Raw genomic sequence first — 21,402 nt, 5'->3', positions numbered from 1 at the left:
CGCGAGTTATAGTTAGCTGAACTAACTATAACGGGGGAATTTCAATGGTTTTTTACGAGTGAAATGTCCAGCTAACTATAACATGTGTGAAACCTTTGGTTTTTTCATTGAATTTCTAAGGTTTTTTAAATGCTAATTCCTAACTATAACGTGTGTGAAACCCATGGTTTTTTCAGTGAATTTGCAAGGTTTTTTAAATGCTAATTTCTAACTATGCCTACAGAGATAGGACATGTGAAGAAAGAAGAAAAAATGCACAGAAAGAAACAAAAGAAGTGCAGAAAGAAGCAACAGAAGTCCTCAAATACGAAGATAAGTGCAGGAAGAAGGATAACGTGCAGAAAGAACAAAAAGAAGAGCAGAAAGAAGCCTTGTTGCAAAATCATCCTGTACCCTCAACTTTTTCAGACGGATACTGGTGGTAACTGAGTCTGACTAGCCAGTCCTAGAGCCAGTGCTATGTTAAAAGACACTTAGAATACAGTGAAAACACCTACATACACTAGGGAACATTATGCGTTGGGGTCCCCCTGTGATTAGCATGACCTCCTCTGTAAGCCCCTAGTACATAATAGGGCATGGGGATTAAAACTACCTCTTAAAACAGGCGACAGGGCGTTTTTGCACACGTTAACTCAGGCCCCGTCCCCTCCCTTCACCACTGTGTAAACACGCCCTGTGTCCATTTTTAGTTGGGAGATTAAGTTCATTTGAATCCTGAGGGTCCCTAGGGTCCAACTAGCCCACTAGGTACCTCCAGTAAATGCCACAGAGCTGTGTTGCAGAGAGGTGTAAAAAGTGGCACGGCCTGGACCACCTCCTTGCAATGCAGCTCAGTGGCGCTTACTGGGAGCACTTGGTGGGCTAGTTAGCCCCCAGGGGCCCTCAGTATTGAAGGGAAATTATATCCCCAATTTAAAACGTGCCATAGTGCGTGTTTGCACACGTCACCTCAGGCCCCGTCCCCTCCCTTCACCACTGTGTAAACGCGCCCTGTGGCTGTTCTAAGTTGAGAGATTAAGTCCCCTTGAATCCTAAGGGTCCCTAGGGTCAAACTAGACCACTAGGTACCTCCAGTAAGCGCCACAGAGCTGCGTTGCAGAGAGGTGTAAAAAGGGGCTTGGCCTCAGAACACCTGTCTGCAGCGCAGCTCCCTGGCGCATACTGGAGATGCCTGTTGGGGGCGCGTTTGCAGAGTGCTGCACGGAGGGGGCATGGCCTCCGGCACGATGCCAGTCTTTTATTTATTTTAATTTTTTAAGAAGGGGGGCTGTGTGGTTCCCCTTCTTATTCTAATTTATTGGCCCTGATGACCCCATCCCCCAGGGCCTGTCTCCTAATTATATTTTTTTGACCCCAATCCTTAGGGCCGGCCACTGTTTTTTATTATTTTAAAAAAATATTTATTTATAGACACACCTAGGACATGCTGGACAAACCGTACGTACCTATCACCATGACGATTTGCGGGATATTCATTAAAAGGCGACTATGCATGCAATGAATCCACGTGGAATGTATTTACACTACTAGTGAAGCTCTGACATGTCTGATGCCCTACCGTGCCTAATCCCGGTAGACACCCTTGTCGTTTATTTATACAAACATGGGTAGCTATTGGGCACATTTATTACACATGCACACCAAGCCATTCAAAGGGGATTCGACAAAAATTCGACCAAAACTATGCAAGAAACCCCCCTCACGGTTAATAAAACACACATCCACTGCCGGATGTGTAATACTTTTTATTTTACTCTCTGGAAAGGGGATGAACATCACTTGAGAGTCACAGCGCGCTCCTGACAGAGCCCAATGCTGTGTTACACCCACCATTGCCTGCCGAGTGCCACACACCTCTGTGTTGTATTCCACTAGCTAGTGCATATGCTATGACACTCTCTAGCCCATGTGCACTGTAACACCACCCCGTGAATATGTCATGCCACACTTGTCTTCGCACGGGTTATATTGCCCCATCTAACGTGCCTTCCTCGATGCCTATGTTATAACGCACAGTGCTATGCCATACATATTACAATCTGCGATCCATATCTGTGTCACAGTGCATATGCAACGTTACACTCCCCAGCACATATTTTATATTACAACTTTAGAGACTAGTTAGGTTACACAACACTGCCCTGTGCATATTACACTCCAAGGCGCATATCGCATATCACACGCTAGTGCCTGTGCTATCTCGCGCTCTCCAATGAATCTGTTATTGCGCACAATGTATTGCATATTATATTTCACGCCCGGTTCATCTTATATCACACTTTTTGGTGCATAGTTTATACCATACACTATATCTAGTTTTCATTTTCAATCGTGCTCTCAGGACTATGTTCTATATAACACTGTGTTCACCTACCCTTTTCACGGGCATTACATTTTGCGATAGGGGGTGGAGGGTCAGGGGGTGTTTCTGCCAAGTGAGCCCGGAGTCACAGTCACAAACGTCCTCTTCTTCCTGAATAAAAGTGAGATTATGCTGCATACTTGTTCATATTTTAAGTAGTTCGCACAGACTCAATGTTTTAAAAACAATAAAGTTCCTAATACCCGCCTTCTCTGAACAGTTAGCTTGCTGCCCCATCCCCCTCCTCCCTATCCTCTGTTGTGTGAATCCATGGAATAGCCTCCTCCCTCCTGCCATGCATGGTCTGATGTGCTGCCACTGCCCTCAATTTAGTATGATGTACCAGTCCACTCCTCCTGCCCTCCATTGCCCAATTCTATGCCCCATCATTGACCTCCTGCTTAAACTCTGTGCTTAGCTTGCTGCCCCTATTCTCCTTCCCCCTGCCCTCCGATGTCTTTGTGCATGCCCCTGCTCCATCCTTTTTGTCCACCATGTCCCATGGACCTGCCACTCCTATCTACTCTGAGTGTTCTGTTGAGCTGCCACTCCCCTCCCACCTGCCTAGCATTGTCAGATGACTGTAACCTGTCCCTGCCACCTCCACCCTGCCTGTCCACATGCCATGCCCCTATCCTCTTCCTCCTGTCCTACATGGTCCATTGTACTGCCACACCCTTCTGCCCTCCCTGGTCTGTTGTGCTGCAACTGCTCCTCCTGCGTGCCCCGTGTGGTCTGTTGTGAGCTCCCTTCCCCTGAACTTTCTTGTCTGTGCACAGGTCCTGACCCTCCCTTCTATCCTCCATCGTCCTTTGTGCATGCCCCTGCACCCTCCTTCTTGCCCATCATAGCCATTGGTCTTCTGTGCTGCCATGGCCCCTCCCACCTTCCCTGTGTGGTCAGTTAGCTGCCCCTGACCCCCTCCCACCTTCCCTCCATGGTCTGTGTGTATGCCATCACAGTCTCACTGTTGCTCTTCATGGTGTGTCTTGCTTCTAGTGCCCATCCTGCCTGACCTCCATGGCTATCTTGCTGCTCCTGCCCTGCCCCCTTGCCCCCAGCCCTCTGTTTACATGTGAAGACCCCTACTCCCTCCCTCCTGGCTTGTCTGTTCCATTGTAATGCCCCTGATCCGTCCCTACTGCCCTTTATGGTCTGTAATGCTGCAGCTTTCTCTCCTGTCTGTCCATTATGGTCAGCTAGCTACCATTGCATCTTGCCCCTCTGTTCTCTGTTGTCCATGTGCATGGTCCTGTCCCCTCCCTCTTGCTTTCTATGGATTGTTGTGCTGCACTCCTGTCCTGCATGCCCTGTGTGGTGTATTGTGCTGCTGCAAACCCTGATGCCTGCCCTGCAGGGTCAGTTTGGTGCACCTCTCCATGCCCCTCTTGTCCTCTGTTATCCAAGTCCATGTCCCTATCCCATTTCCTTCCATGATCCAATGTACCATACTTGCGAACATTTTGAACTTGGTAAGAGGGAGATTTTGAAAAAAAACTGGGGTATTGATTTTCCCCTTTGAGTTACATTGAAAAAGAGGATATTGTAGACAGGCGACAGATCAAATAAAGCCCATTTGAGCTTAAAAACATTGGACGTTTCCTGGCTGAATCGGGTCTGTTGGCATGTATGGTTGTACTACCATTGCCTCTTCCTTCTGCCCACAATGGTCTATTACATTGCCACAGCCTTGAAGGAGGGTAGATTTTGTATCACAGGGGGCCCCTGGCCCGTTCTGTCCACACCTGAAGTATGAGACCCTTGTCCTTGCCCTGCCAGCCGCATTTGTAGGCCGTATTAAATTGACCAGCGGGTCCTGTGTTGCTATATAATTATCCTGAGACATCCTTACCACTCAGCCAGCATAAAACCCCTGTGTAGGCCCTTCTGTTCAATATGTAGGCCTCTTTGTTAAATTGACCATAGCTCTGCAATTTTAGTGTATAGCAGTCTGAAGGCAGGTCTGCGAGGCCTTCTGCTCCAAACTAGTAGCCCCCACCCTACCCGAGTGCTCCGTGCTCGGTATCAAAGTTCAACATCCCACTGAAGCTGTCGACATACAGTAGGCTGCATCCTGGACTGGTACTTGCTTCCTGGGCAGGTTTCCCGCTTTTAAGGAAGTGATAACCGCAGAGCGTCAAGTTAGGAGAACTGAGGAGATTTTGTACATGAATATATTGAATTCCCGTACAATACCCATTATTTTCTGCTTGCTCTATGGAACTTACGATAAGCGATTGGCCTGAGAGACTGACCTTTTCACCCAGTCCATTGTCAGCATTAAGTGGGTATATGACGAAATGTCTGGTAAAATCTGCAGACGAAGCTTTTGGGTAGCATACGTAGGTAGATGTAGCGTGCAAAGGAGCCCACAAAATGATATAAAAAGGGAGCACCCACAGATATCGACGGACTACCTCGCCGTCTGTATGTAGGTTAACAGGCTGTGCAGGTTTTCCCCAAGAGCTGGGAGCTCTTGTCTTCCTTTGCTTAAAATGTCTTGCTCTGCTTTGCTTGAAGTATCTTATTCTATTTTACCTATATGAAATGTCATGTTATGTTTAACCATTGTTCTCTTTACTTTTGCATTTAAAAGATTTTGTATTGTAATTGCAGGAATGCTTGCTCTAAGAGTAAACGTGAGTGTTCCTAGGTAACATTTTCCTTGGTGTAACTTGTTTCTCATGATGCATTTATAGATGTGTTTTCTCTCTCTCTCTGTCAGTACATTAATTAAGATACAGAGAATATCATGACAGCTGTATGATTATCTGGATTCTGTATTTTGTACTTTATGTCTCTATTCTGCGGTTTCTTTGAAGTTGTATCTTCTCATTAAACTGCCATTGTATTCTGCCACCAATTCCATGTCTCATATGTCTGTTTTCTTCATTTTTGGAGCAAGCGTTCCTAGGCACCCCGGCTCAAATTAAGGTGCCCCTTTTGTCCCTGACTCACTCTCCTGCTCAGTTCTGTGGTGGCTCCCGGGGCTCTGGGGACCGCCTCTAGCTTCCTTGACCCGTAATAGATCTTCCCTCCAACAGCCTCTCTTGCAAGTCCTGTATTGTTGGTTTGTTGCCCCTGCCCCCCTTTCCACTGCCCTCCATAGTCTGTTGTGCTTCCACGGCCCTTCCTGCCTGCTCAGTGTGGTTCAATTGTTGCCTTTGCACTCTCCTACCTGCCTTCAATTTTCAGAGTCCGTGCCCCTGGCCTTTGCCTCTCAACAGTATCCCAATGAACAACTAGATTGCTAACATTCTATATTTATTACAAAAGTGTGGAACGCCTGACATCATCTTGATGTAATCAAAACTGTAATACCTAGAGCATTTCCTTTAGAAATTACATATATGAGAGGGTCTTATTGGCATCAAAATTATGGTTAGTGCTCTAAAAGACTAAAATAAGGACATTTTGTCTGAGTTTTCAAATAGCGACAAAGCACTTTTAAATTATTTGTTATCTTTATGTTTTTTTTATCCAGTTGACCACTTGATTAAATGTTGCACTTAGGGGAGAGGATGTGGTGTTACTTCCAGAACTGCAGACTTTGCAACTGGGGAACCAGGTTGAAGTTTCTGCTTCAGCTCGACATTCTGTGATTCTGGTCAAATCACTTAGTCTCCCCATGTCTACAACCAACATGAATTTGTGCTTGTGTGATGTAACCAATGCTCATGTAAAGCACTCCAATACCTGACAAGTCTGCACTATATAACACTGCAAAAACACTAAATAATAAGTGTTTTGCACACTTCTGTCATTGGGCTATATTTGGGCTACATCTGGGTGATTTTGGGCTACATTTGGGCTCTTTTGTCTCCGGTGGCCATCTTGGGAGATTTATTTGTTATGAAGTTTCCTAATTTCCTCATGTACTGCAGTCTCCTCAGTAGGAAATGCTTTCAGTTTTTTACGTTGATTCCATCATGAAGGTATTCAGATATGTCACACATTTGCCATAAATTCTGAATGTTAGCACTCTAGTTGCTCATTAGATCACTGTAGTAAAACTACTGTTCACCATGGAAGTCTGCTCCTGGTATTAAAAGTGCATGTTTCAGTCTGCATGTCAGAATTTTTTAATGAAATAGAAGAGGATTTGAGAAGTCACTCAAAATGTGCCCTCATTTTCTTTCTTCAGCATTAATCATAATTTCTATGGCAAAATGAACCCCCTCATTGTGTTCCTTTTTAAATTAAATGTTTTAAGTGTTACCAGTTTATTCCAATCAAGATGGCTTCAGGTGTGCCATACTTTTGTCATAATGAAGACAGTAAGCGCTCTAGTTGTTTTTAAGAACATTCTGGGACATTCTGTCATTGGGCTATACTTGGGCTACATCTGGGTGATATTTGGGCTACATTTGGGCTCTTTTGTCTCTGGTGGCCATCTTGGGAGACTTATTTGTTATGAAGTTTCCTAATTTCCTCATTTACTGCAGTCTCCTCAGTAGGAAATACTTTCATTTTTTTACTTTGATTCCATCAAGAAGGCATTCAGATGTGTCACACATTTGCCATAAATTCAGAATGTTAGCACTCTTTTTGCTCATTAGATCACTGTAGTAAAGCTACTGCTCACCAGGGAAAACTGCTGCTGGTATTGAAAGTGCATGTTTCAGTCTGCATGTCAGAATTTTTTAATGAAATAGAAGAGGATTTGAGAAGTCACTCAAAATGTGCCCTAATTTTTCTTTCTGCAGCACTAATCATACTTTTTATGGAAAAATGAACCCCCTCATTTTGTTCCTTTTGAAATTAAATGTTTTAAGAGTTACCACTTTATTCCAAGCAAGATGGCTTCAGGTGTGCCATACGTTTATCATAGGTAGGACTGTTAGCGCTCTAGTAGTTCTTTGGAACACTCTGGGAAGCTGCAGTAGAACACAAAGGAATCAACTGACAGTCTCTGCCCTTGTTGGATGTACATGTTTTACTGAGAATGTCAGACTTCATTCTCACATGACTGAGAAAGATAATGTGAATTTACAGAAAATAAGCTCTCAGTTTAGTTTATAGATCACCTTCCAAACCTCTGTGGTAAAAGCATGAGAAAATATTTTTCTCTCAATCATGATATCCCAGCAGAAGGCTTTTTCACATGGTGAAATCACCTTAGAACATACCACAATTCCTAAAATGAGTATGGTACCATCAACAAATGATTTATAATGTAACTAAAGTCTTAAAACCTTCTATTAACTGCAATGCTTTTTAATGAGGTGCTATCATGTATATTGGTCCCAAGATGGCTGCCAACACTTCTTGGATGAAGTGCTGACAGCCAATCAGATCTCAGGATGAGATGTGTGGTTAGGCTCCGCCCACATATATATATGCTTTTAAATGCTATTTTCTCAGGAAATACTGAACAGATTTACACCAGACCTGCAAAAGGCACTTCCTTGACCTTATGGCTACCTCTCTGCCAAATTTCAAGTAATTCTGTTCAGCCGTTCGGGCTGTAGCTGTGTCTAAAGGTCCTATGGAAAAATGCATGGGAAAAACGCGTTTTGGGACCCCCCTTTTATCTCAGCCCCCGCTTGACGAATCCCCCCGAGACTTTCAGGGTAGGAGCGGAGCGTAGCGCCCCACCTATTTTGAAAAATTCGCGAGGATTCGTCGACCGGCGCCAAAGTTATTCAAAATAGAATGTTGCGGATTTCCTATGGAAACGTGGTCCTAACTATAACTACCTACTGGCGACCGCCAGTAGGTAATATATATATCTATATATCACAAAGATATATATATGGGGAGTTAGGTGTAGAAAATCTATACTTGCCTTTCAATAAGTTGGATTCCATATTTTGTCTTCAATATTTGCATGCCTCGGTATTCTGGATTTAATATTCAGAGTGTGCATCATTTTGCAGCTATTTATTTATTGGCAGAGTTTTATATAGCACGAACATGACCCTTCAGGGTATGATCAAGGTGAATGCTCTGAAGAATTACAGTAATTCCATGCCATCAAACTTCTACTGAAAGTATTGCACTCAAGTTGTGCATGCATGATGAGGTGGAAGAAAATCCTATGTTAATTACAAATACATAGTTTATGCTCTTTGTCTTGTATTGTTAGTGAGCTGTGGCCCGAAATCAGGGTCCACAGCTCCATTACAAAGCTGCACATCAGTACTCCAAAGCCAGTCCCAGTCCCTGAGCGAACATTCATTGTGATTGGAGTAAGGGAGAGTGAGAGAGAGAGTAAGAGTGTGTGAGTGAGGGTGAGTGAGGGTGAGTGAGGGTGAGGGTGAGTGAGGGTGAGTGAGGGTGAGTGAGGGTGAGTGAGGGTGAGTGAGGGTGAGTGAGGGTGAGTGAGGGTGAGTGAGGGTGAGTGAGGGTGAGTGAGGGTGAGTGAGGGTGAGTGAGGGTGAGTGAGAGTGAGTGAGTGAGTGAGTGAGTGAGTGAGTGAGTGAGTGAGTGAGTGAGTGAGTGAGTGAGTGAGTGAGTGAGCGAGCACGCGTGCATGCACACACATACATGGTGTAATACTGCCTATGGCATAATTGCAGTAACTATTGATACTGTATGGCCATTCATGGCTTCATGGATTCCACACCTTCATTAAATGCATAATGACAATAATTCCTGGCATATTGTGGGCATTCATGGCATGATGCGAACCCTTGGTGTAATGTTAGCCCTGGTACAATAGTATTAATGATTTGTCTTTCAAGGACGACCATTGTATGTGACGGTGATACATTGGACCACATGGCAGGCAGAACCCATTTATGTGTGGCAGTTATATATTTGAGCACTGGATGAAAATGTCAAACAGATGTTTAGGCACAAAAAAAGAAAATGGTATCTATCGGGGAAAAAATAAATGAGTTGTTGACGGAAATTGCACGCTTTTGTTTTGGGGAATTGAGTTAAGTTTACCTAAAAGAAAAGGTTGCAATAGACAGCAAAACGGGTGCATTTCCACAATTAACAAAATGATTAAATTTTCACATAAATTCTTAAAACTGATATTTGATCACACAATCGCTGTAAAAAAACAATACTCTGTTGGTAATAGTGGTGTAACCTGTTTGCTATCAGAGTCTGATAGTTTTCCACAACCTGAGTCACATCACTACTGTAATCAGCTTGGCACCTGAGAGATAATCTCCGTTGTGGGGGCAAGATGGAACAATGAAAGGAAGCTAAGTGTATGAGGTGAAGAAGAATACTATGACAAATGAGAGGTCATCTGAAATTGTATGTTCTGAACTATCTGTAGTACTTTTGTAGATTCTTGTTACAATTCGTTACAATTTTTCACAGGTTTTCTGTAGGGAGCTCCAACATCACTGGGATGGCCCTGGAGATTTTTGCATATCATGAAAGTATTGTCATATTTCATGAGTGCTCCTTCAGAAACTATGACTCTTTTTCAGCAAATCTATGTGCAATCTGTTCCCCGTTTTTTCACAATGTTCTCAGTGAAGGAGAGGATGACCTCAAGTTATCCTGGAGAATGTTGGGTCAACCAACTTCACTCACTTAGTTTAATTTGGGGTAGGCATCAACACCAAACCACTTTGAAAGACCACCAGCTGATACTGATCCAACCACCATTTTGTCTCCCACTGTGTTGTCTCGACTCTTCCCCTAGACACATATTTGAGATTTTGTTCCACAACAAAATGCAACTCAATCTCTTTGTCACCTGAAACACCATCCCCTCGAGCTGCTACCACGTCATCTACAAAATCGTTCAACAGACCTTCAACACTGTCAAAAATCGATTAATGCACAAGCCTTCCATCTCAACTCTTTCCAACTCTTGAAGAAACCTTTATCTTCACTATCTACACTGTCTTCAGCTTTCCCAGGGCAACCTTTATTTACTATTACCAGCGTTAGACAAGCTAGTTTGTAATGGACAAATGTCCTTGTGCCCGTTCCCTATGGCTGCATTCAAATTCACAAAGGGCAGTGCCACCTACCAACCTTGCACAGACTAAAATAAATCACATCCCCACCCACACCCTCTGATTGAAACACAGCAGAGCCAAACAATGCCCATCTCCTCCTGTGCCAACCTCACAGTTGAGATCACTTTTCTCCTGACTCGTCTCCATTGGACTTCTTTCAATCTTGATCTGAAATCCCTCCTGCCCTTTGCACTCTCAATATGCCCCTCCAAAAACACCTTCTCCTACTTGATGGTCTCCCTGACACCACGGCCATCGAAAGAAGATATAACATGGGCAAACTATATCATGACCACTCTGAGGACTTCATGAACCATGTGTGTTGTCTTGTATTGTTTGCTATCCTCCCTTCTCCTCACTTTCCGATGTTTCCCACCAAGCACTTTACCTACCCTAAGTGCCATGTCTGATGTAAACTCTGCACAGTGTTTCTCTCTAAGATACTCAACAACTCTGCAAAAGAGAGAATATTTTATAACACTTACGATCGGTCGTTCCCCATCCAGTGACATAGCAGGGATAACCATTGGACAACTTGATGTTCTTAGCCGGTAACTGAGCTATTGCAATATAGCCGTTATTGTAGGCGGGGGAACTCATCTGAAGCAAGGCAATGTCATACCTGAAAAAAATCAGAGCAATGCAATACAGAGATTTATTGAGGTATGCGGGAAAGTAGTCACTATAACTAGACAAAGGAAAAGGAATGACTGTAGTATTCTTTGGTCTCTTGGAAAACGTATAACTGATAATAGACAAAAGGGGCTGCCGATTCGATGAGTGGAGTATGCATTGACAAAGCCAATAGGCATTGTATTTATTTATTATATGTTCAAATCTTTTGATGCTAATGTCCAGTGAAGTTTGCGTCACACTATACAGGAATACACATTCATTTAACATAGGGACTTGCAGGTACTTGGAATTTTGGGGGGTGTACATGGCTTTGGGAACCAACAGGCTGTGTTTTATGGTGGACAAAGCCACAGCCTTTTAGGGGGGCCCCTGATAGAGCCAGCTCATTTCTACACACAGTCTGCCCTGATGACCTTGGATTATTCCAAAACAGAATTTTTTATATACCGTTTTCTTTTAATTTATTTTTAATGTGGGTGATGTTAAAAAGTCTATTACAGACATGTTACAAAGAAATGTGTTTATATTTCATGCAACATCCATTAAAAAACTGTTTTTTTTTAGATCAAAACAGGACCTCACATATAAGAAATGAGAGGGCGTCACTCACGGAGGTTATTTGCAGTAAATTAATGAGCTGCCGCTGGGTTATAATATTGAAAACACGTCACTATCCCTGACTATTAGATGTAAACACATTTAGAATTTGGAGGATTGTGCCTGAGCGCTGTCAGAGAACAGAACAAAGAGGACATGAAAGAGCTGAAATTGGATCATAAATTCAAAGCTAGTCCGTACAGGGGCCCCCAAAATATGTTTGGCCCAGGGCCCCCAAAATCCTTAAGATGTCCATGCTCTTCTACAGGCTGTGGAAGGTGCGGTATAGGGGGCAGCAGGGGTAGTTGTATTGTTTTAGGTGCATTTTTTCCAGGTGAGAGGGAGCTGTAGAACTTAGTATGCATGTTATGATCCTTGGGGAATATTACAAAACTAGTATTCTCTTATCAAATTCCAAGAGCTCTCCCACAAGTTAGGCAACTTATTTTCAAACAATCAACCTTAAAGACACAGTGCCTACAACCAACACATACAACCCTGCCAAGTAGCAACCATAGTCAGACGCCTTCTTCACGGAATCCTTTTGAAGACAGTCAAGCATAAAGACCTGTAGCTCAAGGCCATGGAGAAATGTGCAATACCAGGTTGGTGTATATGTTTTCAGTTTGGGAATTTAAGGTTATGCCATTTTTTCATTTTTACCATGCACAAGTAAAATATGGAAGTCTACAGAGAACCAATCCGCTGTACAAAACCTGTTGGTGTAGAATTGTCATCCAAAGTTTTATGGACAAGGCTTAGTACATCAGGTCTAATGTTCACCAAAAGTGAAGATAAATCGTGGATCAATTACGCTTGTGTGTTTCAAGGTCATAGAAGGTAACATACTACTTTTGTCAATGTTGTAAATAACATTAAGGAACGCATATGGCATGAACTTGCTTCATGTAATTCGATGTATGGTATGATAATGTAAGTCTAACGAGCCTATTAAGGGCCGGAATGTAATTGGGTGTACAGTTTCCAGTTGAAACATGTTAGTGGAACTGTAAACTATGCGGATATAAATAGTGAAGTTTAGTTTTCGAAAAATGTGGTATTTCTACGTTAAAGGGAAAAACCAACTGAGTTGCATATAGACTAACCTAAACGCTTTCTGTTTCAAGGCATCCTTACGCATAATGCCTTCCACGGCACCAGTGACTCTAACCCCCTCCTTATTTATCCACTGGTCATTTCCCAAAATATACACACTACCACTCACACCTTATCAAACACTGCTAGACAGTGGCAGCCCGTGCAGGTAAGTGTGGTGAGGTGGGCGGGGGCTGGGAGTGAAAGTGACAAATGATGGGATAGGTAATGTAAAATAAATAAATTAATAAAACCACTAACCTTGCGCTCGCCGCACCGTCGAGTCGGCGATGCGGCGAGTGAAAGGTTAGTGGATTTATTTATTTAACATTCCCTAACCCGTCGTTTGTCACTTTCACCACCCCCCACCCCTACCCCCGCCCGGCCCCACTGCACTTACCTGCTCAGGGCACTACTGCTGCCAGAACCACCCTAATAAACCACATCTGCCTCTGCCTCTCCTAAACATCCCCAAAATGTGGCCAGCAACCATAAAGGGATCACATATGGTCTATAGAATGTTTGGTCACACTGTACAGAGCATATGGCAGTGTTTTTGAAGCACATCTAAGAGTGCTTAACAATTACCCCTCGACGGTTCCTTAAACTCCTTTCCTGACTGCTGAATACCACAGTAAACATGCTAAACTCCAGCTAATCTCAACCATAAATATGGGATCACCTAATTTACTCATAATCCCCAAAACAGAGGGTTAAAAACAATCAACCTTATTCTAGAGTTCTACATACTGCTAATCTAATCAAGATTATGGGCCTCATTTAGATCTCGGCGGACGGGTTGCTCCATCACAACGGTAATGGATATCCCATCCGCTGAAACATAAATCCCATAGAATATAATGGGATTTATATTTCGGCGGACGGATATCCGTCACCACTGTGATGGAGTGGCCTGTCTGCCGAGATCTAAATCATGCCCAATGTTTTAAAACCTTACCCAATGTTACTGCTCCAATATTTTCCCTTCACATCTTACTGTACTTCTCATACATTTTTGGTATGTTCACGTGATAAATCCAAAACACTTGTGTAAATACAATATGCACTTAAATTAATATAATACAAGCAACCATCAAGATTGCTATTTTATCACACCATCTACCATGCCACTAATCACATGCAAAAACATGTAATAACACCACACAGGCGCCCTAAGGGAGGACTGTGTCTTATTAGTAATATTTACACAGCAGAAGCACTTAAAACCTACAGCAGATGGTTGATTCACTATTAAAGTCATGGTGCTACATTCCAGAGGGTTAATATCGCATCCTGAGATCTTACCCCCACCCCACATATATTATTCCAGGAGCACATTACTAAACCATCACACGCAAGGCAGCAAGCAAATTTGTTGTCATACATGGCGTAAAATGTGAGAGTTATGAAAGCAATCCTTAGCACACGTACTAGTTGTATACAGTAAAATTGTAACGTGTTATGAGACCATAACAGGCAATCCAATCTGGACACTAACCAAATATATCAATACTCATCTAAAAAGATGGCAAGAACAGGGACTACTTGATGAGAATGAGTTCACCTATTTAAAGGTTGACCGACCAAGATATCCCTGCATTTACACCGTACCAAAAGTACACAAAAACCTTCCTTTCCCACCTGGAAGACCTATAATATCAGGCATAGGTGGTCCCACAGAGAGGATATCGGAATATGTGGATATATTTTTGAAGCCTCTAGTAACCAACTTAGCTTCATATATAAGGGACACGAAACACATTTTGAGCACTTTGGCTGATTTAAACTGGGATGAAAACATGACTATGGTCACACTGGATGTAACAGCTCTTTACACCAGTATCAAAAGGGACATTGGCATAAGAGCAGTTAAGAGGATGTTAAATAGAAGGGCTGCTAGTTCTTGGAACCACACAGAGATGCTAATCGAAATGGTAGAGCTAATACTGGATAACAATGTGTTCCTCTTTAAGAAACAGTGGTATAGACAAACACAGGGAGTAGCAATGGGCTCCAGATTTTCTCCCTCGTATGCCAATCTTTTCATGGGTTGGTACGAGGAGACGAGAATCTGGGGCCCATTGGGTGCCAAATGGAATGACTCAATTCTGTTTTGGGGTCGATACATAGACGATTGTATCATGATTTGGACAGGGACCAACTCTAAACTCTTTAGTTTTTTTGAATTTCTCAATAATAATGAATGCAACATCAAATTCACCATGGAACACAGCAAGACGAACATTTCATTTCTAGATGTAGAACTCTACATACACAACAACAAAATTGAAAGTAGACTGTACCGTAAGGCTAAAGCATGCAATTCACTTTTGCATGCAAGTAGTGCACATCCCTTTCACCAAATACGCTCAATTCCTTATGGAGAGTTAATCAGAACCAGACGTAATTGCAGTAGGGATGATGAATTTCAGACTCAGAAAAAAGGAGTACTGACCAGATTCAAAAGGAGGGGTTACAGCAAGTCTCTACTGACTAGAGCGGAAGAGAGAATAGAAAAAGTCACCCAAATTGAAACCCTGAGGGACAAACCCAAACAGAAAGAACATGACCAAAAAATCAGATTGATTACCGGCTACAACAACTGGGCAGTAATCCTGAGAAAAAGCCTCAACAGGCACTGGCATCTACTTAAGGCGGAGAACACTCTTAAGGAGTTTATAACGGACAAACCTGACATAACCTTCAGGAGGGGGGTCTCACTGAGGAACTTACTAAGTCCAAGCTACCCAAAACCAATAACCACAACTAATTGGTTAAGCCAACACTCAAGGGGCTTTTACATATGTGGTCACTGCAGTTCTTGCAAATGGGCTGATGACCGCAAGACAGAATTCGCAGGACCAGGAGACAGAAGATATAAAATAGACTCTAACATCAACTGCCTAACAAAATTTGTGGTGTACATTATTGAATGCAAATGTGGAAAATACTACATTGGTAGCACAATCAGACCATTGCGGGAACGCATAGGTGAGCACACCAGGGCAATCAAACAAGGGGACATGAGATACCCATTAGCAGCACACATGTCAATCTGTCCTGCTCAAACACTGAACCGTACATTCAAATTCTACGGAATAGAACATGTCCCAAGAAGTCCCAGGGGAGGGAACAGAGAACTCACACTAAGACAAAGAGAGGCACATTGGATTTTAAAAATGCATAGTGTAGAACAGGGTCTTAATATTGATCATGAATTACACTACTTTCTGGGTAATTAAGACCCCCACTGTCTAGATTTGAGGGACTATACCACACAGAGTGACTCACAGGCTCCTACTTGCCTGAACCCAAATGTACAGAGGTTTCAAAAGAATTATCCTTACCAAGCATACCACAACATATGCGACTGCTATTAAAAAGAATTTGATCTTGACAAATACAGATGACAGATCTAAATAGATTTTACGTCATTTATGCATTAGACATGACCGTTTTTCCAACTAGCAACCTTCTTCTCAATGCACAGTTGTTATTACATGTTCTTAAAAATTGTATATATGTATGATATTTATTTTTATCGTGTACCAAAGATCCTATTGTTTTTTACGCTTTTCACGTTACTACGTGGACTGGCTCTGTACTGAATCTAATAGATGGAGAGAACAATATGCTATGAATGAATTTTTCACCGAACACAAGGCAGGTGCACTTTTCCCTGTCTTTCATACAAGCTTTGATTCTTAGCATTATATCAGATCGAACACGTTTAAAATGGCCGCCGTATTTGCCATCTGATCTCTAGTCCTTCTTTTAATCACGGTACGTGAGTTTGGACGAGACCAAACCACACACGTGATTACACTTACCGGTTCCCAAGCCAAAATAAAAAAGTAAGGGAAACCTCCTGCATGCACACACTCGAGACCGGGAAACCAGGGACGGGCGTCACGACGGGTCTACTCTCAGTCGAATAAGGTAAGCATTGCCGAACGCGATACGGTAATTAGTTTAATATTTCTCTTCCGTGAGAAACAGAATGGGTAGTTTCCTGAATACAATTTTACTGAGTGTGTAACTTGTTTTGTTCCACACGTTCTCCGATATTTCCCATATAAACAAGAGCACTGCTTCCGATGGGTGCAATTTAAACAGCGTTTGCCCCAAGGGACTTTTCTCAACTATACAATTAACCGGACAGGGGTGCAACTCGTTTTATAATATAAAAAAAAGGGGGAATGAAAAGTAAATTACGTTCCTATATCGGTACGTGTACAGTCCCCCGCCACATTTTTACTTAACAAGTCCGTTTTTTAGAACAAAACGTATTTGTTCTATTTATGCACTAACGTCATGCTCCACTAGTTTACTACCGCATACCATATGTAACTTAGTTGAATGGAGATTATGACTATGGATAATTAGGTTGTAATTTATTTTCGCAGTACTGAAAAGTAACAGGATCGCACCAAGGATTATATTATCAAGTAACAAGTGACGCCATTACCGCAGAAACCATAGGTGGTTTGGAATTATCACCACCTACTAAGTAGGTTCTTTTACTTAAATATCTACTTTTTCACTCCGAATCTTCGTTATTAATATAATTACTGTGGCTATAACATCAGTTTAATACAGATATCTTCATTTTTCCAGATATATTTATCAAGCAAAGAATAGGTAGTTATGATCGTATGCCGCTCATTATAAATTTTGTTCACCATCAAGACACGATTATACGGCACAAAAAACTTTTTGTTCACGTGATTATACGCGAATTCACACTCCTTAGAACTTAAACACACCGAATCACACCCGCTTCACTTAACCTTGACACTCTTCACGTGGGTGTGTCGTTCACATGTAGGATTCGTTTATTATTCGGCGTATCTCCTCACCCAAGCACGTTTAAACAGCTCTCTCCATCGTGATTAGAATCATAGATTTTCTGCTCTTCTTATGAATTCACTATGCATGGTGATATTGTCGTTGGTCATACATTGGTTTTATCAATTGGATTGAATTTTCACCCACTTTTCGTTGGGTCTCGTTTCCCACTACCGTGTTGCTGTGACATTATCATTAAGTACAACATGTTTTTTAAGAAAGAGACAATTTAGTTCTGTAATCTCTTTTGCAAACACAGCCTTGAAAAAGTCGCGGGACTACATTCCCTTGTTGCGACGAAACACGTGTTGGCTGGCTGTTATGAACCACGGAGAAGACTACCAATGAATAAAAGAACCATCTGGAAGAAAAAGACTAAATCATTTCTTCTGCACACTTGATTGAATTGCATTGTGAAAACACGTTACAATTTTACTGTATACAACTAGTACGTGTGCTAAGGATTGCTTTCATAACTGTACTGAGCTGAGGCTCATAATTCTGGGAAGTCAGGCGGTACTTCCCACCTTATAGCACCGTTGATCTATAAATTCAGGACTCAATAACATATGTAAATTTTCCCTTTGGCGCCTTTACCTAAACCCAAAACCCCGTTTTCAGCATTTCAGTAAAATGTGAGAGGGCAGAAATGCTCCATATTTACAAATTTGTGGAGCATTTCTGCTCTCTTCTTGCGTTGGTGCACTGTGTTCAGCCTAGCGCCAATGTAGGCACCCTTGCACAATAGTGCAAGAGTGCTTACATTACATTTGCTTTTGTGCAGGAAGGGACACTTTGGTGCTCAAAACCATCCTTAGAGGCATTTTCCTCTATGTTTATACAGCACATATGGAAAGAGGACATAACAAGGAGAAATAAAGATATTTCCTCTCTGTAGCATAGTGGTCCTATACACACTAGGACCCTCGTGGTTGTAGGTGAACTTTAAACAAGAACTGCGTGCTATGCCGGTAGGTGTTAGAGTGTGGTTTTAGAAAGTATGATGTAATGTGCAGTGTGTGACTGAAGGTTGGAGAATAAAGATATACTTGATTGCAGCTCCTGTATGTGGTGTAATATATCTGCATGCTCCAGGGCTAGGGAAGACACATCATCCTCATTATGCCTCACTTGGGAAGGCATCATTTGACACATTCCCAGGTTTACAAGTTTTTGTAAACCTGGGAATGCACCATAATCCTTGATTGTATGCACAGGAATGCCCATGCTGCACCCATGGAACGCCTCCTAAGTTAAAATATAACTTAAAGCAGCTCAAACATCTGCCTTATTATATTTCTTTACAAAGCCACAAAAGGCCACATAAATCAGGCCTTGTGTGGCTTTGTAAATATTAATGCAGACTTTGTGTTGTCCTTGTGTCACCTTGCGGGATGCAAGAACAACCAAAAAGCTTCATAAATATGGGCCCAGGTGTCTAAAACCTGTGTCAGAGTGGTTACATTCAAATTCCACATTGCTTCTATGTGTTCCCTGGGGCTTCACACTTTATCACGGAGCACTTATCCTCCATGGCAGAGGGCCTAAACCCCATCAGGTGTGGTACCGTAGTCAGTTTATAATCTGACATCAATTTTGTATCGTAAATATCGTTTACAAAAACATCACCTTATTGGAGTTCATAATAGAAAATCTACACACAACAGGATGATATTTAGGCCACAATATTTATTTTGGTATATGTTCTCCTGATCTACAGTCCCCCATCGTAGAAAACATTTACCCAGCGAAATTAGCATACCCATCAGGTGTGCTCAAACATGAACTCAAAATGTCAAATTCTTTTGCAAGAGTGCTTGAAATCCAACACAGATTATGACCTTGTAGTCAGAGAAGAGACAGGAGTGTCTGTGAAAGTCCATTCAAGTGTCCAATGAGGGAATATTCAACATAAGATTGGTAAAGTAAATGGATTTATCAGAGTCTACATTCAATAAGAGAATAAAAACTGATGTTTATAAGCAGTAGTGTTAGACCTGTCAGTTTTAGGGTGGTCTTTCCCCAAACGTTTGCCTTCTCCCCTCCTCTTTTGGTGAATTTATTTTTGTTGGCCTTTGGAGGCTGTTCAATTTACCACTTCTGGTCACAACTTGTGCTCACCTCCTAAAACAGGATACATTTGGCTTGCACCTGATCGCCATATTTTAATTTACTTATAAGTCCCTAGTAAAGTGGCATTCCATATACCTGTGGCCAGAAAATCTAATGCTACTAGTAGGCCTGCAGCACTTACTGTGCACTAAAGTAGCCTTTTTAAAACACATCTCAGGCCTGTCATTGCAGCCCGTGTGCAGATTCAAACTGCCAATTCAACCTGGGAAAAAGTTTTGGTAAGCCTAAAACTCAGTTTTTAATACATTTGTCACCCCTGGGGTTGGCCCTAAATAGTCCATAGGGCAGGGTGGAGGTAGTTAAAATGTTGGACTGATACTGTACATTTTTACATGTCCTGGTGGTGAAAAACTCACAAATTCGTTTTTCACTGCTTTGAAGCCTACCTCTCCGACAGGATAACATTGGATTACCTTATTACATTTAATAAGTGATAACTTTTGTTTGGGAACAGGTTGAGATGTCATGCTTGTTGTCTAAAGAATTGTATTTTGAAATCCTCATTTTATTTTGTAAACATCCTTTGTATTAGCATTTTTTGATTATCCACATCTTACCATACAATTTCCTGTACATGAGCGTAAATTATTTGTTCATTATAATTGTTCCGCATACAGCAAGGAAAACAAAAGAACAAAAGGCGGATACATCAAAATTTAGCTCTGTTTCCATTTACAGTACTTAAACCTTCAATCCGGAGTATGTTATGTCTTATAGACACTAAACATGTTCCTGTTGTAGATTTGGTTTATGTGGGGAGTATATAGTGCTTGCTAATATCTTCTAATATCTAGCTTTTTCTGATTATAACAAACTAATGAAACAAATAACAGCTACTTCATCCTGGGGTCAACACTCACGTACTTCCTTACGATGCTATTTTGTTGATAAGTCCCGTCTCTTACCCACCCATAGGGGGAGACAGGGGCTGAGCGGGGAGAGAAAGCGAGGGGCCCCCCCACTGACAACCCATCTGTCTGTGTATCCTATTTCCTTAGTGTAACATTCCCCTCAACTTCTATGTGGGTGAGGTATGGCCAGAGACAAAACCACTGTCTACTGCGGGCAGGATATCCCTAGCAGGGTTCTCATCTTCCCCGGCTCCTCAGAGCTCTCAGGCCCTCATCACTTCAGCCCATGGTCCAGCCAAGGTTTGTGCCTTTTTGTTATTCTGTCCTCTCTGTTCAGCACTCTTTCCTCAGCTCTGGCCCAAATTGATGCATCCTTCTCCCAGTCAAACACTCTGGGGTCCACTGTAGTGCACCATCTAAGGTCGATTTGCCATCTGGCTAAAAGCAGGGCTAGATCAACAAACCCGTGCCCAATCTTTTTGGCTTTGGGCGTCCGAAAGAGTCCTAACAGGGAAACTTCAGGGCGGCACTTCAAAGTGCATGCTAGTACCCCATTCAGCATTTCTGTGATTTTTTGCCAGTACGTCTGAATAACTGTACAACTCCAGCTCATGTGTGCAAAATTAGCATCTAGTTCCACATATCTAGGACATACCTGGTCCTCTACCCCATACATAATATCAATTCTTTGTGGCAGGTCATATGTAATATGTTGAACTGTATGAGTTTAAAATTGGCATTTCAGGTGATCTTAGGACTCCTCAAGGCTTTACTCTATTCTGCACTGGGGAAGGGTCTACCAACTAGGTCTTCCCATTTCTCCCGCAGTTGTGTTGGGGTCAATTTCGTCATTTCCATTATTGCTGCATACAGCCATTTTACGAGGTGTTCGGCAGAGCCCAGCGTCACCATTGCCTGCAGGGTCGGGTCTGTGTTGGGCTCC

The 21,402-nt window shown here is 42.3% G+C and overlaps 1 protein-coding gene across 1 annotated transcript in view; it reads right to left on the bottom strand.

The window, feature by feature from the left end:
- The window catches only part of LOC146789729 (chymotrypsin-like elastase family member 1), a 127,803-nt gene that overhangs the window by 35,662 nt on the left and 70,739 nt on the right, over positions 1-21,402 (bottom strand). Inside the window, exon 5 of the mRNA XM_085632060.1 lies at positions 10,785-10,921. Coding sequence (XP_085488186.1) covers positions 10,785-10,921 — 137 coding nt within the window. The remainder of the gene's footprint in view (positions 1-10,784; positions 10,922-21,402) is intronic.

The sequence above is a fragment of the Triturus cristatus genome, chromosome 10 (genome assembly GCF_964204655.1).
Source record: "Triturus cristatus chromosome 10, aTriCri1.1, whole genome shotgun sequence".
NCBI classification, from domain to species: Eukaryota; Metazoa; Chordata; class Amphibia; order Caudata; family Salamandridae; genus Triturus; species Triturus cristatus.
The sequence above is the reverse complement of the archived record's forward strand: the minus strand, read 5'-3'. Positions and strand labels throughout refer to the sequence as shown.